This window comes from Saccopteryx bilineata, chromosome 2 (assembly GCF_036850765.1).
Source record: "Saccopteryx bilineata isolate mSacBil1 chromosome 2, mSacBil1_pri_phased_curated, whole genome shotgun sequence".
Classification (NCBI taxonomy): Eukaryota; Metazoa; Chordata; class Mammalia; order Chiroptera; family Emballonuridae; genus Saccopteryx; species Saccopteryx bilineata.
Genome location: NC_089491.1, coordinates 135,645,105 through 135,661,729, shown reverse-complemented (window position 1 = coordinate 135,661,729; position 16,625 = coordinate 135,645,105). Strand labels below are relative to the sequence as shown.

The 16,625-nt window shown below is 48.9% G+C and overlaps 1 protein-coding gene, 1 non-coding gene and 1 pseudogene across 2 annotated transcripts; 2 read left to right on the top strand and 1 right to left on the bottom strand.

Annotated features, from left to right (window-relative positions):
• The first annotated feature begins 2,463 nt into the window (after window positions 1-2,463).
• On the top strand, window positions 2,464-4,861 carry CCDC184 (coiled-coil domain containing 184). The gene has a single exon (XM_066257983.1). It carries the CDS (start codon window positions 2,535-2,537, stop codon window positions 3,645-3,647), a length of 1,113 nt encoding a protein of 370 aa, XP_066114080.1. The 5' UTR covers window positions 2,464-2,534; the 3' UTR covers window positions 3,648-4,861.
• A 4,875-nt stretch (window positions 4,862-9,736) lies between these two features.
• On the top strand, window positions 9,737-9,799 carry LOC136327401 (U7 small nuclear RNA). The gene has a single exon (XR_010729623.1). It is a non-coding gene; the product is annotated as a U7 small nuclear RNA (small nuclear RNA).
• Window positions 9,800-12,356: 2,557 nt separating this feature from the next.
• On the bottom strand, window positions 12,357-14,238 carry LOC136324724 (mitogen-activated protein kinase kinase kinase 3 pseudogene; annotated as a pseudogene).
• Window positions 14,239-16,625: the final 2,387 nt, after the last annotated feature.

Here is a 16,625-nt window from a genome sequence, read left to right as displayed (position 1 = left end):
CCTATGGGGCACATGGTGGAGATAGGAGTAATAACCAAGGTAAGAGCACCACGAGTTTGTGGAATGAGGTAAGGAAGGAACGAGCAAGCAAATAGGATTAAATCATTTGTTTTAAAAAATACAATACTGTAGGGGTTTTCATTTGTCCATATATATGTTTAGGGAAATCAACTTTCTAATAGCTGCATAATACTTTATGATATCAGCAATGCCTTAGATGAAACATTCTGCTATTTAGGATATTTCCCCACTTATTTCTATTTTAATAGCAGTAAGGCAGGCATGGGCCAAACAGCTTTTTTTTTTTTTTTTTTTTTTTTTTTTTTTTTTTTTAAATGAGAGGAAGGGTGATAATGAGACAGACTCCCACATGCGCCCTGACTAGGATCCACCCAGCAACCCCAGTCCGAGGCCAATGCTCTGGGGCCAATGCTCCAATCAACCAAGCTATCCTCAGTACCTAGGGCTGACGCTCGGACCAACCAAGCTATATCATCAGTGCCCAGAGCTGATGCTCGAACCAGTCAAGCCACTGGCTGTGAGAGGGGACTAGAGAGAAAAGGGGGAGAGGAAGAAGAGAAGCAGATGGTCACTTCTCATGTGTGCCCTGACTGGGGATCAAACCCCAGATGTCCTCTGACACTTTATCGACTGAGTCAAGCAGCCAGGGCCCAAATCGCTCTTTAGTGCCACAAAAGTTCCTCTGGGCCAGCCTTGCTGTTCACTAGAGTATGCAACTTGAAACTCAAGGTAACACATTTGCTATCCTTGAACCACTAGTATACAAAACACCCATACATAGCTCTTTCCCATTACAGAGTGATAAAACTTTGTTTCTGCTTTCCAGATTTATTTCTTCCTGTGAACATCATTTTTGGTTTCTGATCACTTGGCTTCCTATTTACTAAGGTCATAATTAGTATGCTGCTGCCCAAATGCTGTTCACTTCTCAATCTGAAGTCATTTGTCAATATGTTAAATTCAAATTTTCTTTCCCTGGCCCTGACGGGTTTGCTCAGTGGTAGAGCTCCCACGGTGTGTGTGTGGGGCGGGGCGGGGGGCGCGGAGTGGATGTCTCCATTGGATTCCTGGTCAGGGCACACAGGAGAAACAACCATCTGCTTCTCTACCCCTCCTCCTCCCTCTCTCACTTCTCTCTCTTTCTCTCTCTCTCTCTCTCCCTGCCCCCTCTCCTGCAGCCAAGGCTCGATTGGAACGAGTCCCCCCCCCCCCCCCCCCACTAAGGATACCTCCATGGCCTTGCCTCAGGAAGAGCTCAGTTGCTGAGCAACGAAGCAACGTCCTAGATGTGCAAAGCATCGCCCTCTAGTGGGCTTGCCGGATAGATCCGCGTTGGGCGCATGTGGGAGTCTCTCTGCCTCCCCTCTTCTCTGAATTTTTTTAAAAAATTTCTTTCCCCTCCTCCCGTTCCCCTCCACCTCTAAAAAAGGAAAAGGAGTTGTCACAAAGGTTGAGACACTCAGTGTATGCCTTTATCTAACACTGAGCCTGCCCAGGGGTAATTATTTTCACACATAGTACCCCCCTCCCCACACCCACCCCTTCAACACACTGTCAACAGTTCTCCCTTTCACCAGTTGGTGCAGTTATTCAGAGTTAGAAATAATACTATAAATTATCCAGTCCAACCCTTAACAAACCAGGAAAATGATTTATTCAAGGTCTCTGAATTAGTAAGTGGCAGAAGCAAAATTGAATTCAGGTCTCCTAAATTCACTATGTGTGGACTGGAGGGTTATAGATGAGGGAAAGGGACATAGCGATTCATGTTATTCATTCATCAAATGGATTGAGCTTTTACTTACTACGTGCTAGGCACTATTTTAGGTGATGGGGATTCCGTGATGGCGACAGAGACGCGGAAGAGACAAATTTCTCTGTCTTTATGGAGCTTTCATTCTCAAAACTTAAGTACTTTGTCTCACCATCCTGGAGAAACTCCCAGTGCTCTGGGTCGAACTATTTGGGTCTCATATGGGAGGGAATCCCATCCTTTCTCAGATCCCGTGCTATCTACGAGCGGGCTAATTTACTGCAGAAACCCGAGAGCCGGAAATTGTCGGTGTGCCCTGCCCGCCCCTACACCTCCAAGGCCGGACCTGCCGGCTCCAGGGCGCCGCCGCGCCGCAGCTCAAGTCTGGTATTGTTAGTGTCCGCTTCTCTACCCTTTTGTTTTTCTGCTAACGGCTAGAGGACAGAGAAGCAAGACTCGGCTCTAGCGCCATCTTCTGAGAAAGGATTGCGGCGGGGGTGAAAATCCTTCCAAGGCAGTCGTGTCTAATGTCTAGCACTCTAACTGGGGGGTTTATGCAGCAAACTATTCTCTCATGCTTTCCTAATAAATATTGCGGCCACACGCTTTTTCCAGCCCCAGCTGAGGCCACTGCGGCGTTCCCGTCCCCCCCGCCCCCCCCGCTAGCTCCGACACCACAGCCTCACTGCAGTTTCTCAGCCGTCCTCCCTTTTCTTCTCTACTTCCTGCTTGCCATGGAGACACACGTCATTTACGTGCCATGCGTCGCCTTGGAAACAGAGGAGCATCCGTGGCGCGGCTGGGAGACCCGCCCCTGCCTCTCCGACCACGCTCGCGTGTGCTGCGGGTTAATGGCCAAGGGGAGTCCCGAGCCCGACCGGCTGCCGGCCCTGGGCTCCACCTGGGCCCCTCCTCAAACGCTCCTGTGACCCAGGGAGTCGGCGAGCACTTGCTGCTCAGGGAGCCGAGAGGGCGGCTCTGCCACGGGGTCGAGGTGCGAGGCAGGAGGGGGCGCTTTCGTCCCGGAGTGAGCGGGAGAGACGCCGGCCTCGGGACTCTCGTCGGGTCCTCGTCCCGCAGGCTCTTCCGGGCCTCCCCGGCCCCGCCGCGCCCTCCGCCGGGGGTAAATCTCCTCACGTCCGCTCTCAGCCCCTCTCGGAAGCCTCCTCTTACCTCGGCTCCTCCCTGTCCCTCCGGGGACCTCTCCCCCCATCGCTTCCCCCCGTTCAGGAGGCCGGGCTGGACCGGACCCAGAGCGGCCACCGCCCGCTTCTGCCATTCAATGGAGGACGGTCTGCTGGAGATCATGACCAAGGACGGCAGCGACATGCCGGCACCTCTGGAGGTGTCCACTGTGCCGGCCGTTGGGGACGTGATCTCCGGCGAGTACAACGGCAGCATGAAGGAACTGATGGAGCACCTGAAGGCCCAGCTGCAGGCCCTGTTTGAGGATGTGAGGGCCATGCGGGGGGCGCTGGACGAGCAGGCCTCGCACATCCAGGTGCTCTCAGACGACGTGTGCGCCAACCAGCGGGCCATTGTCTCTATGTGCCAGATTATGACCACGGCGCCCCGCCAGGGCGCCCTGGGCGTGGTCGGCAGCAAGGGGAGCTTCCCGGGCGCCCCCCAAGAGCCCGAGACCCCGTCGCCTGAGATCGAGGACAGCGATATCCTGGGTCGCGATCCTGAGGACGAGGAGGACGACGACGATGAAGAAGAGAAGGAAATGCCCCGCTCCTCCACACCCACTAGTCACTGTGAGCGCTCTGAGAGCCCCTGTGCTGGTCTCCTTGGCGGGGACGGGGCACTTGTGGAGCCCCTCGATATGCCCGACATTACTCTGCTGCAGCTGGAGAGCGAGGCTTCCCTGTGAAAGGACTCCGAGGGGCACTACTTTCCTGAGTTGGCTCTGGGTTTCTGAGTGCATGACGCGAGTGGACCAACAGCGCGGTGCAGCACGCTTCACTCCGACCGCTGCTCTTTGTGGGTCAGGCAGAGAAAGACTCCTTGAGGAAGGATTTATAGGGTGAAGGACTTTGGGAGCATCAGGAATTCTTTCTGCCTAACCATGCGAAACGTAGCAAACTGCGGAAAGGTGAGGTTCCGGGAGAGAAAGCGCCCATCTTCGGACTCCCTTCCACCCCTTAACCTGCCCTCTCTCCCTCCCCAGCCAACAGGAGAAACCCTGAATTGTGTAAATAAAATTCTGCTTTTCTATTCTGAAAAAGGACTTATCTAGGACTATGGCAAATAATCTCTAACGATTTACCTAGAAATTAAGGAATTGGGGCATTCTGTTCTGGCAACAGAAAATTTCCCCTTCTGCTGAAATCCAAGATATTCAGCGCTCTGCAGAAGCCTCTCCCCTCACAGATCTTTGCGGCTGCTGATTGGTAAAGGAAGCTTGAGGAGGGAACTGCAGCCCTAGGAATCTGGGAGAATGGGGTTCCCAGGGCCCCAGGGCTGGGAGGAGCTGGCTATGAATGTGCATGAAGACAAAATAGCTCAACCTCTAGGATTTTGCATGCAGAGCGGATCCTGCCTTGTCACTGACTACATCTGGAATTGCATTTTCCACTCACTGGGACTTAGAGAACAAAGAGCCTAGTTCACAGGCAGAGACTTGGGGGTGCTCAACAACAGCTCAGATTTAGGGGACATTTGAGGGACTCTTGGGGGCCGCAGCCAAAAACTGTCTCCTGGCTACACCTGCTTAACTTCAGTTCCTTTTCCTGTCAATAAGTCCCTGCCCACTGCTTCTCGGTCTTGCCTCCATGTCTTGTGTGTGTTGTGTGTGTCCACTTGTGTAGTAGTGTGTGAGCCCTGAAGGGCAGGGCTTGTGGCGGTGGTGTTAGGTTCAGGGGGCTCCAGACCCTTCTGTGAGCCCCAGGCTATCATGGCGCTTTCCTCTCTCCTTCCCTCTTTCCCCCACAACCAGGGCATGGAGCATGTGGCTGTCCTGAGGTTCTTAACTGATGTGCCTCCCTCCTATCCAAAGTGGTGACTTTGTGTGCCCTTCATCCTTCTCTGTGTATTCCTTCTCAATGCTTTTCTTGGTGTTAACCTTAATAAAGAGGCATCATCTGCCCTCCTTGCTGACTGGTACTAGGGGGATGTCAGGGTTGGACTTCTTGGCTCACTGCATGGACCAGGGCTTAGTGGGAGCTGCAGGGACCATGGCTTCTCTCCTCTCTCCTTGCTTCCAGTTCCAAGGAGTTGACCATACTTGCCCTAGTCAGGACAGGCATTGCCCACTCTACCTACTTTCCCTTCCCTCCTGGACCTTGACCTCCAGCTGGACTGGGAAAGGACAGAGTATGTGTTGAGATTCCCAAACTAACAAAAAGATTTTTAGTAGGCAGAATTCCAGATGTGCAAGAGACCTCTTTTTGGTGAAGTGGCTGGCCCATGAGAGAGGTTTCCAAACCTCAGTTCTAGAATGGCATGACATCTGTTCCAGGGAAGGGGTCGGGAAGGGTATTGTTTGGAGGGATTGCTGGGGAGCTCTGCGAGAGTGGCACATCACAAAGAAAACTGCAATAACTGCCTCAGGCCTCTAGTAGAGAATGCCTTACCCCTGGAGCTTAGGCTGACATCAGCTCTGTCAGCTCCCTTGGGCATTGGGGATTTCCCAAGGCCACCTCGAACAAAATGTGGAAGACCGATGAATGAGCTGGGGTGGTGTGTGAGTGAGTGTATAAGTGTGTGTGAGTGTGAGTGAGTGAGTGTGTGTGTGTGTTTCTTGCTGCTGGTTGCTGTGGAGATGTGCAAAGAGCCCTAGAGTCACAGATCTGGGCTTGAATCCAACACTGAATGACTGCTTGAGATTTAGTTTCTGCGTGTATAAATGGGGACAAAAGTTTTTTGAGAAAAATTACCTAAGACTCCTGGGAAGTCTTGTGCAAATGTTAGTTTTCTTATATGTAGTTCTCTTAGAATGGGTGTGGTGGTGATGGCTGAGTCCTCTGGGAAAACAAAACTTCCTAGGGAAGGTTCTAGAAGCTCTCTTGTTCATATAATCTTTCCCTACATAAAGAACTCTTATCTTTCAGGATAATCAAGTAAAGGGGAATGGTGAGATTACCGACCTGACATGGACCTTTTTGTCATAAATGTCACAACAGTTATGGTTCAAGAAATTCTTCAGGGCCAGCTCTATACACAGGATGATCAGAGGAAGCCCTGAGTTGTGCAGTGATTGGGGATATGAGCTAGGGTCTTTAAAGAGGCAGCTAAAGTATATTAGTGGGGAAGTGGTCCTGGGAAAAGGCTAAGAGGTGGGTTCCTGTTATAGTTCCAGTACTTAGCCCCAACAACAATGATAGCTATCATCTATTGAGCACCTACTGTGTGTCAGACTCTGCCCAATTTTATCTCCCAGTCATCTCATGAAGTAGGCACTGCTTTTATTTTCACTTAACAGTTCCAGAAACAGACTATAAGACTTACTCAAGGTCACACAGCTAGCACTTGGCAAAACCAGGATTTAAAACCTGGTCTTCTGACTTAAAGAATCCTAGATCAGAACCATGCTTCTAATTGCTCTATTCTTCCCCCAATCAAGAGTCTAAGAGTGCTGGTGCCTTGGCCAGATAGCTCGGTTGATTAAAGCATTGTTCCAGTGTACAAAGATTGCGGGTTTGATCCCCCATCAGAGCACATACAGGAACAGATGGATGTTTCTGTCTCTTTCTCCCTCTCTAAAATCAAATAACTTTATTTTTTATTTTATTTTATTTATTTTCTTTTTATACAGAGACAGAGAGTCAGAGAGAAGGATAGACAGGGACAGACAGACAGGAACGGAGAGAGATGAGAAGCATCAATCATTAGTTTTTCGTTGCGACACCTTAGTTGTTCATTGATTGCTTTCTCATATGTGCCTTGACTGTGGGGCTACAGCAGACCGAGTAATCCCTTGCTAGAGCCAGCAATCTTAGGTCCAAGCTAGTGAACTTTGCTCAAACCAGATGAGCCCGCGCTCAAGCTGGCGACCTCAGGGTCTCAAACCTAGGTCCTCCGCATCCCAGTCCAATGCTCTATCCACTGCGCCACTGCCTGGTCAGGCCAAAATCAAGTAACTTTTAAAAAAGATTAACAAAAAAGAGTAAGAGTCCTGAAAAGGAAATAATGTTCATTTTAGTCACTTTTTAAAAAATCTTATCAACTGGAACAAAAAATTGCAGTTCAGGTTTTGGTTAGTGACCCTTCTCAGAGTCCAGTGGATGATGATACAATAATGGGACCAAAAAGATGGCCTTTTAGACCTGCTCCTTGCGAGGAACAGGATTCTTCCAGACACTCCCTGACACAGTTCTATTCTTTTGCCTCTTTCCCGTTCTTGTAGCTCAGATTCTTCAGTCTGACATGAATCCCAAGGCAGCATAGCCCTTTGATCTCTATAAAAGAGTCTGATTGAGCCCTTTAACATTGACTCCATTTTGTTCACCTTCCTATGCCCACTGTCATAAAATGTATCATCAGTCCGTTAGCCCAGAGGCTCCTAGAAGTCCACCTATTCCTTTCAAGCCCTGATAGATAAAATCTCCCAGAAGCAGCAGCTCTTCAGCTTTCTTCAGTTGTCTGCCCCAGCATGTCATAGGGATCCAGCACAGGTTGGTCTTCCACCTCCTCCTTCCTCCCTTTTCCCCAATCCTCTCTTGCATTTCTCCTTTGGAATGGTCCTAATTAGTGAGTTTAAGGTGAGATTCTTAACCTGGGATTCATGGATGGGATCACTATTGAACTTCAGGAGGCCATTGCCCCTTGAAATTGATTGCAAAAATCATGTAAGTATGTACATTCTCTCTAGAGAGATTATTTAAAGAAAAAATTGTGTAAAAAAGAATCACCGAGCTCAAGGGTAATGAGAATTTTTAACTTAAAAAATACCAAAGAAGAAACGATTCTGCCTGAATTGGTACTGTATTGAACTGGCAATCTGCCCTTGCCTCCTGGGGCCTCCAGAGAATTTCCACTGAATTGAAATCTTCATATTAATCTGATTACTAACAGGCCTACTCAACAAATTCAAATTATTGACAGCCACTAGAATGTGCTAAGGATCTCCTCATACTTGCACTCTGCCAGTCCACTGCTGATATATAGAGGAAAGCGATGATCCCTCCATAGCTTCGTGCTGCACTTCATGTCTGGGCCCAACATAACACTGAGTGTTATTCATCTCAGTTTTCAGTTTCTGGCACTCCTGCCTCTCAATGATCTAAGGGATATCTCTTGTTAACTGTTAATCTCAAAATACAAATCCATACCACTTGGTAGAAATATGCTACAACTTTAGCTACAACTAAAATCTGTTCTAGAGAAATTGTTATTCCTTAAAGAGTTGCAAACTGGCCTCCTACACAAATCTGCCGTTCTAGGTAGCCTCAGTATCACCACAGAGTATGGTCTCTGCTTGATATGTATAATGAAATAGCTTACCCAGTAGTTTTCCCAGCAATAAGACTAGTTCTGTTCCAAATACATTTAGCAGAAAACAGCTTGCATCTTTGAAAAGGCAGGTTTTCCTAATCTTTTCCTGTCTATATGCCTATAAATAGAAATTCAGCCAAGATACTCGGTTACAGTAATAAATTATATAGAAGGACAAAAGGAGTATTCTTGACTCTTTTATCCTAGTTACCATACCCCCATTCCCTTCTAGAATGTTTCCAGAGGTGAATTCCCTCAGAGAAACATAACCTTTCTCTGCTTGGAAGCACTGTGCTTACAGAAGGAAGCCTGTTCTGTAAAAAAATGCTTTAATGGTGCCACCTGGTGAAGAACAGGAACATTACAAGGAGACCCTCAAAGCGAATTTATGGCTTTCAATTCAGTGAACAATACCAAATGCTTACCAAAGGCCTGGCTGTCTGCCAAGTAGTGGGTGGCTGGAACAGAAGAAGAACTTGAATAAATAAAATGTATTTGAAGACTATAACAACCAACTGCAATAAACTAATGGGTTTCCTCCAGCCTCTTACACACCTGTAATCCTGAAGATTACCCTTCCTAAACCATAGCTCTGAACATTCTCTGCATAATGTCCCCTTTATATCTGGAATTAAATATAAAATCCAGTGGTTAGGAGAGTCAAGGCCTTCCCTAGTAGGGCCTGGCATACTTTTTACCCATACATTGCATTTCCCAGGTACATTTTCTAGCCATCATCTTATCAATTGGAAGCCCATATCATCCAGCCAGCTAGAAATGATTCCCTAGGGTATCCCAGCTCTTTTCATCTCTGCATGAGTGGACTGGTTGAGTCCCCCTAGCCCCTCATTTTATTTCTCTTTCCAAGTGCAGTCAGAAACAAATCTCTCATCCAGAAAAGGGCTTTCTGCAGCCTCAGTCAGGTGCACCAGCTTCTGGGGTGTCCAGCAAGGCTACTCTTCCATCTGCCCTCTCTTATGCTACCTGGAAATGGGAAATCCTCAGAAACAATATGCAAAGCTTTTTATTATGAATTTGTGCTTTGATTTCTAGGAATAGGGCTCATAGCTTTCATCAAATCCTTAAGTCTATAAAGTCAAAGAGGTTAACAAACCCTATAGTCCAAACATGCTATTCACCATTTCCCTGAAATGTCTATTTTTCTGATCTGATTTTTTTGCTCATTGTCTTTACTCTTCCTACTCCATTCCATCTCTGCCAGTTGGAATCCTACTGGTTCTTTGAGGCCCTTTTCAAATGCTGCATCCTTCACAGAGCCTTTCCTAATATGACCTTTTCCTCCTTTAAATGCCCAAATCTTTTTGTTTGTACCTCTTTGAGGAAAATTACTATATTTTTCTTTACTTCTGTTATTCTTTATGTGGTTGTTATTCCCCCTTCTAGATAATGGATATCTTGAGATCTTGGACTTCTTTCTCATTTTATAGTCTGAAGTATTGACCTTATTTTATTGACTTTAAGGCAGCATTGATTGTGTGCCACATCATTATTTAAGAAAATAAATTAAAGTGCTTACAGCTCTTTATGAATTTGTCTAGTAGGCCTTCCGGTGTTTGCCGGAAGGCCCCTAAAAAGAATAAAAGTTTTTGGGAAAAAAAAAAAAAAAGAAAATAAATTAAGAAAAAACCCTGCCAATTGAACTATTACTATGCTTTTTTTTTTTTCAGGTATAAATGATCCCTTTTATTTTAAGTAATGCACGACACTGGCCTGGCTTTGCTCTGCAAGCCCTCAGTCAAGATACAGTCAAATAACTATGGCTGCAGGTTCTTCTGCACGATCCACAATTCAGACACAGAGCTGAGGTGGGTGGGAGGGGCAGGAGGGTGTCAGAGGGCAGACCGTCTCCAGCCCTTGCCTCTGTTGGGTTGGCCAAAGCTGACATAACTCATGGAATGGTGACCAAATGGCACATGGCCCTCCCACAACAACCCTGGGGCTGTTAGGAGACTGCCCTTCAGAAGCTTTGGGCCCAGACTGTTCTAAGCCTTTTTATCTGGGTTATTTAATAATAAATTAAAGTAACAGCTTGGTCCTGAGGATGCTGAGCCAGCATGTCCACAGTTTTTGGCACAAAAAATCAGGGTCTTTATTTTTGGAGTGCAGGATTTGTTGGCTTGCTTGTAAGTTCATTTTTTAAAAAAAATCACATTCCCTGTGAGCTAAGACCCTGGGGTGTGGGGTAGGCAGGGGCTCTGTGAGAGCCTGAACCTGGGACACAGAGTCGTCTCATCTTGTCAGCTCTGGCACCACACATGCTGTTCCCCTTGAGAAGTAGGGACAGGTCAAGGGTGTGAGCCCAAGAAGAGTAGTGGAGCCATCAGGATGGGGTCATGGAGAGGCCGAGCTGCCACTAGGCAGCTTTGGTCGAGATGAAGGGCCAGTCCCACCCTGGGTGAGGGCAGAGGTGGAAGCAGGAGCATATGCGCACTGTCTTAGGGCTGGGCTGGGGATGCCTGACAGACCCCTGGGGGAAAAGGATGAAGATAAGCCCAGGCCCACCTGGCACCGCGCAGCACATTCCTGCAAAATCTGCTTTCATTTTCTCTTGAGGTGTCCATCACCTGTAACAGTCTAGAAGTGATATATATAGAAACCATCAAATATGATCTGAGATATAAATTAACAAGTACAAGGCCTCACATTACATGATGTGAAAAGGCTAAAAACAGCATAGAAACTACATTCGTAAAAGTGCATCGTCAACATACAATGAAGGCTTTGGCTTGTTCTGGTGCCCGCAGGGAAGTGGGCATGGCTGGCAATGAGCTGCCTGGCGCTAATCCCCAGCTCCCTGGAGACACCCATCCCTGGGCGCTGGTTTTTTGTTTTTTTCCTTTAATGACAACTCCCAAGGAAACTGGGTGTTGAGAGGGAGGAGCTCTAGCAATAGGCACATTGGAGGGGAGGGGCCGGAAGAAAGGACCAGCGCCCAGGCTGAGGTAAATAGGCCAACTCTAAGCTGCTTGGAGATACTGGCTCCCAGACCCCTGCTGCCACTCCTCCCTTGAGGGAGGAGCAAGAGTGGAAAGGCTGAGACCTCATGGGATGGGCAAGGCTGGCCAAGGAGGAACAGAGCTGGTGGTTTTGGACATGGTGGCAGCACAGGGGTTGGAGAGGGCTCTGGCCTAGCAGGGTCATACTTACAGACAGCCTGATATAACTCTCCTGGCTAGCCTGAGTGGCCTGCTCAGGTCAGAGTGACCCACTGGATCAGAGGCTCAGTGTGCTGTCCATTTTCCTGTCTGCTGCAGGGGTGGAACAGATGCCAGGCCAGGAGCACAAAGGTCATTACCTTCAGCTCTTTCCAATCCAGCCCAAGGCCCAAGCCCATAGCAGGGGTACTCAGAGCCCACAGGGCACACAGTCTCCACTTAAGAAACTGGGTACAGCATTAGAGTGACTCCAACTTGTAAAACAGAGACAATTGCGCTGATAAAACTGCCCCCTCGATGGGCAGTTCCACATCTCAGGCCCCTGCTTGGGAAGGCAGGGTCACAGGGGCAGGCAGAACTGACTCCTCCTTCCCTGAATAAGGCAGCATAACATTTGCTTCATCTTTGGTAATGACAGGGACTGGCAAAGCTGACCTGGGGGTTCCAAGGAGAGTGCATCCCAGGCCTCTGCCTTCCATTGGCTGTGGGATGCTGGGCTTTACCTCAGGCTTGGGTGGGCTCATCCAGCCCAGAGATGCCCTGGTGATCTCCAGACATGGGGAAGAGAAACAAAGTAACACTCTGAATGAAAATTAACACTATCGGGACCCTGGTGTCCATCTTGTGTCTCCAGACCCTCTGGGAAGCTCTGGTGCTGATTGCAGTGTCAGGACACAGCCATGAGGGTGGGGCCCATGGCACCTGGCACACTGTTCCTAGTCTCTTACCCTCCACACTGAGCTTCGGGTTGGAGCTCTCAGGTCTGGCAGGCTGGGGCTTCCAGTCCTTGAGGCTACAGCCATCCGACTAGTTCTGAGTCCCAGTGGTGGAAGGGGCACAGGCAAATGCTGGCTGGACTATTGCTCCATGGTCCACAACCTTGCCTGGGAGAAGCAGCAATTTTGCTGAGTCCCATAGCAGCTCCTTGCCCATGCAGCAGGGGCGGCTGGCAGCAGCGTGGCCTTGAGAGCTCAGTACACAAGCTGTGCAAAGTGGTGTGTGCACGCAGCTCCTCGGCTGAAGGTCTCTGGCGGGCCTCCACAAAAATGCGCCTCAGGAAGTCCCAGCCGTGCTCGTAGATGTGGGAGGGCAGCTGAGGATTGGTGGGCTGCGTGGCAATCTTGAAAATGGCAGTCATGGCTTCATACTCTGCCCACGATGGTTTCTCTGTCAGCATCTCTACCACAGTGCAGCCCAGGCTCCGTACGTCTGCCTTCCCTCCACAGCCCTCGCAGCTGATCACCTCAGGGCTCATCCAGTAGGGTGTGCCAGTGACTGAGCGCATGCCTGGGCCCGACATGCAAGTGGTCTGTAGGCGCTTGCTGGCCCCAAAGTCCCCCAGCTTCACATTCCCGGCAGAGTCTCGAAGGATGTTGGCTCCCTTGATGTCCCGGTGAGTGATCATGTTGCTGTGCAGGTAAGACATGCCCTCCAGGATCTGCCGGGTGTATTTTCGGGTCACATTCTCTTTCAGAGCTCCATAGGCCTTCAACTGGTCTTTCACTGAGCCCCCTGGCATGTACTCCATGAAGATGGTCAGAGTCTTGTCAGCGCGGTCCCGCAGACAGCCATAGTACTGCACAATGCGCCGTGCTGCAAGTTCTTCAGCAACTGGATCTCACACTCCAGAGCACTCACCTCCTTGCTTGTCTCAGGACTGTCTGGGTCAAACTGGACCTGCTTGGAAGCAAGTTCACGTCCTGTGTCCACGTCATAACAAATAAACCCTGCCGAAGGCACCCTGGCCCAGGAGCTTCCCCCGGCGCCAGTTGATTGGGGCACTAGGAGACTTGGCTGGCACATTCCTCTCCTGCACAGATAGGGCGTTCTCGCTGTCCGCATTCCGTAGGCGCCCTCGGGGGTCCAGATATTGTACTGCCAGACCCATGTTCTCGCCATTTGTGCTCAGGGAGCGGCCGGAGGGCACCAGGGTGAACAGGTTACCTTGATGACGTCGTATTCGGGGAAATGTTCTTCTGCCATCGTTGTAGTCTTTATGGTGCATAGAAACATGGTAGCGCCGGGGGTAGGTTCCACCTTTGACCCCTTTGTCATAGAGCTGAGTTTCCCGATCTGAGAACTCCTGTCTGTTGTCTGGGAAGCTCTGGGCTCGGGACATTCATGATTTCCGGAAGGACGGACTGTCTGCTGACCTGTCCGAGGATTGGCAGCTTCCTGATAGGAATTTTCAGCACTGTCCAGGGGATCAAGCATGCATTGCTCGCTGGTCTCTGGAATGGACTCCCCCTCACTGTTGATGCTGGTGTAGGACCCTTGCCGGGCGATGCGCTGCTGCCGTTCAGGCACATAGCCGGGGGGAGGAAAGCTTCGGCCAGGGTTCTGGGAGCTGACAGAGAGGTGCCTGCTTCTGGGCTCAGGGGTCTGGTAGATGGTATTTATATCCCCTGCAGACTGGGAAGCTTTGATCCGCACCTGCCTGGACACCCCGGAGTGGGGAGAGGAACTGGTAGGTTTCTGTCCTGGGACAGCAGCAATATCCTAAGACTTTTCATGCTTGAGCTTCTATCCAAAATGTCAATTGCTTTGTCAAGATCATCTTGGTTCTTCAGCAGGATGGAGAGCTCATTGTTCATGTAATGTAGATCAAGAGGCTGCCCAAACACTGTTGTCACCTTGTGCTCCATCCACATCTTCATATCTTACAGGCCTGCTGAATGCTATCATTCGCCTCTCCCCATTGTGCCCAAACTTGATCCTGATGTCGCTCTGCCTATTTGGGTGACCCGTATCTTTGCTCTTCATGGTCTCATATCCAGGTACCCGAGGACGTCGGCTCATCTGGAGGGCCACCAGACCCTTCATGATTGAGTTCAATGCCTCTTGTTCGTCCATGGTGCGTTGGCTGCGGCGGCTGCTCGGCCCGAGTGTCACCTCCGCAGCCGGGGCTGCATGCTGGGGGCCGGGCGGCGGGGACAGCAGCGGGCCTGGCTCCGCGCGGTGGGCGCTGGCTGCGCTCCGGGCCCCCGCCGCCTCCCCAGGCTCCGGCTCGGCCCGCGGCCGGGCGCTGTGGCATGAGCAGGGTGGCCCGCCACATCCCCAGCGCTCCTCGGCTCGGCCCGGCCCGGTCTCGGCCCGCCTGCTAGTCCCTCAGTCGCTGCGTCCAGCCACCGTTCTCCATCCACCTCAGTAACCTCACTATGCTTTATTATCGCTTTTATTTTAAATTTTTACTCTTAAAGAGCTCACTTAGACTTATTTAGAAGTAAAACTTTTTTTGTATTGCTACAATGCACACAGATTTAACTGAAAGTCATGCTATTCCTATAATTTCTTCATACCGAGTCTAACACTTCTGAATTACTTACTGAGTCCGAGTTGTTGATGCCTGTATTTTCCATGCATTTATATTTTTCTGGGCTATTACAGTGTTAGTAAAGCAGAATTTCTTAGAAAGAGCTTCACTGCTGTCTCTGGGAATTTCTTCTGGACCACAACACCTATTCTGCAAATTTTGAAGTTAGGAATTTTTTGGTCTTGCCAGAAAGTGTTCAAGGAAGATGTTCAGACAAGAATCAAGTCTAATATTTCTTCAAAGGGTCTTTAAGTGGTTAATTAAATGAAACATCAAGGAATTATAGATTTCCATTCATGTCACCTAGAATAACAACTAGGCCCAGGCATGTGCAGGCAATGACAACTATATCTTAACTGCTCCTTGGCCAACAGGGATTGTAAACTGACATTGATAATTGTTTATAAGACACATCCTATTTCAGAGATGTTAAAATGTGTGTTTTGGGTCGGGGAGGCGGTGTCTGAAATCAGTGAAGTCAGCAGCAAGGAACCTTTCTCATTGGCAGAAAATAGTTATTTAATTAAGTTATAAATATGTAAATGAGAAATTACAGGATTTTAGAGTGATGGATAAAAATGTCATCATCTCTTAGAATCTTCAAAAATACTGTTGCTGAAAGAAACCTTAGTGATGCTCATATGGCCATTTTATATGTACTCAGATGTCTGAAGAGACTGCCTATATCTCAGAGATCTGATTAAATTTAGCTCAAATTCAATTTCCCAAACCTTGGAACTCTGCAGAATTTCATACAGTTTCTAAAGTTTACTTTGCTTTGCTTCCCTCTGTATCCACACCAAGTCCATGCACACTGCCTCAAGTAACTCCTTATCAACTCTAGGGCACATAAAGCCCATACTGGTTTCAATAAGGAATATAACCCTACTAGACATTTAAAACTTTTTACTGTAGACTTGAATTTAAAAAACACTATAGGGGAGTGATCGCAAGGAAAGTTCCCACTGAGGATATATGCCTTTCACAGGCTTCTTCACCCTATCCTTCATACACTCTCTTCCTCCTGCCTACTCTAGAAAAATGAACAAATTCTCTACTTACTTTGAGAAAAATAACTTCTCACATTTAGTCTCCTCATTGGGGGAAATTTATCTTATGTCTACCACTTTATAGAAAGTAGTACTTTTTACATATTAAAAAGTACATTATAAAAAATATGGCCTTCGGCCCTACCCAGTTAGGTCAGTCAGTTAAGAGCATCATCTGGAAACAACAAGGTTGTGGGTTTGATCCCAGATCAGTGAACACAGGGGAAGCAACCAATGAATGCATGACTGAGTGAACATCAAATGCTTCCCTTTTCCCTCCCCTCTCTTCCTTCCTCTAAAAATCAATAAAAATTAAGCCCTGGCTGGATAGCTTAGTTTGTTGGAGTGTCATCCCAGAGTGGGGAGGTTGCTGGTTTGATTCTCCTGTCAGGGCACATACAGGAGCATCTTGATGTTTTTCTTTCTCTCCCTGCCTCTCTCTAAAAATAAATAAATAAATAAAATAGCCTTCTTCTAAGAGGAGTTACAGTTAATAAAAGAAATAGCCCTGGCCAGTTGGCTCAGTGGTAGAGCGTCGGCCTGGCGTGCAGGAGTCCCAGGTTCAATTCCCAGCCAGGGCACACAGGAGAAGCGCCCATTTGCTTCTCCACCCCTCCCCCCTCTCCTTCCTCTCTGTCTGTCTCTTCCCCTCCTGCAGCCGAGGCTCCATTGGAGCAAAGATGGCCCGGGCGCTGGGGATGGCTCCTTGGCCTCTGCCCCAGGCGCTGGAGTGGCTCTGGTCGCAACAGAGAGACGCCCCGGAGGGGCAGAGCATCGCCCCCTGGTGGGCAGAGCGTCGCCCCTGGTGGCCGTGCCAGGTGGATCCCGGTTGGGCGCATGTGGGAGTCTGACTGTCTCTCCCCATTTCCAGCTTCAGA

Coding starts and splice junctions, on each gene's coding strand:
- CCDC184 (XM_066257983.1), top strand. CDS start 2,535: ATGCGTCGCCTTGGAAACAGAGGAGCATCCGTGGCGCGGCTGGGAGAC.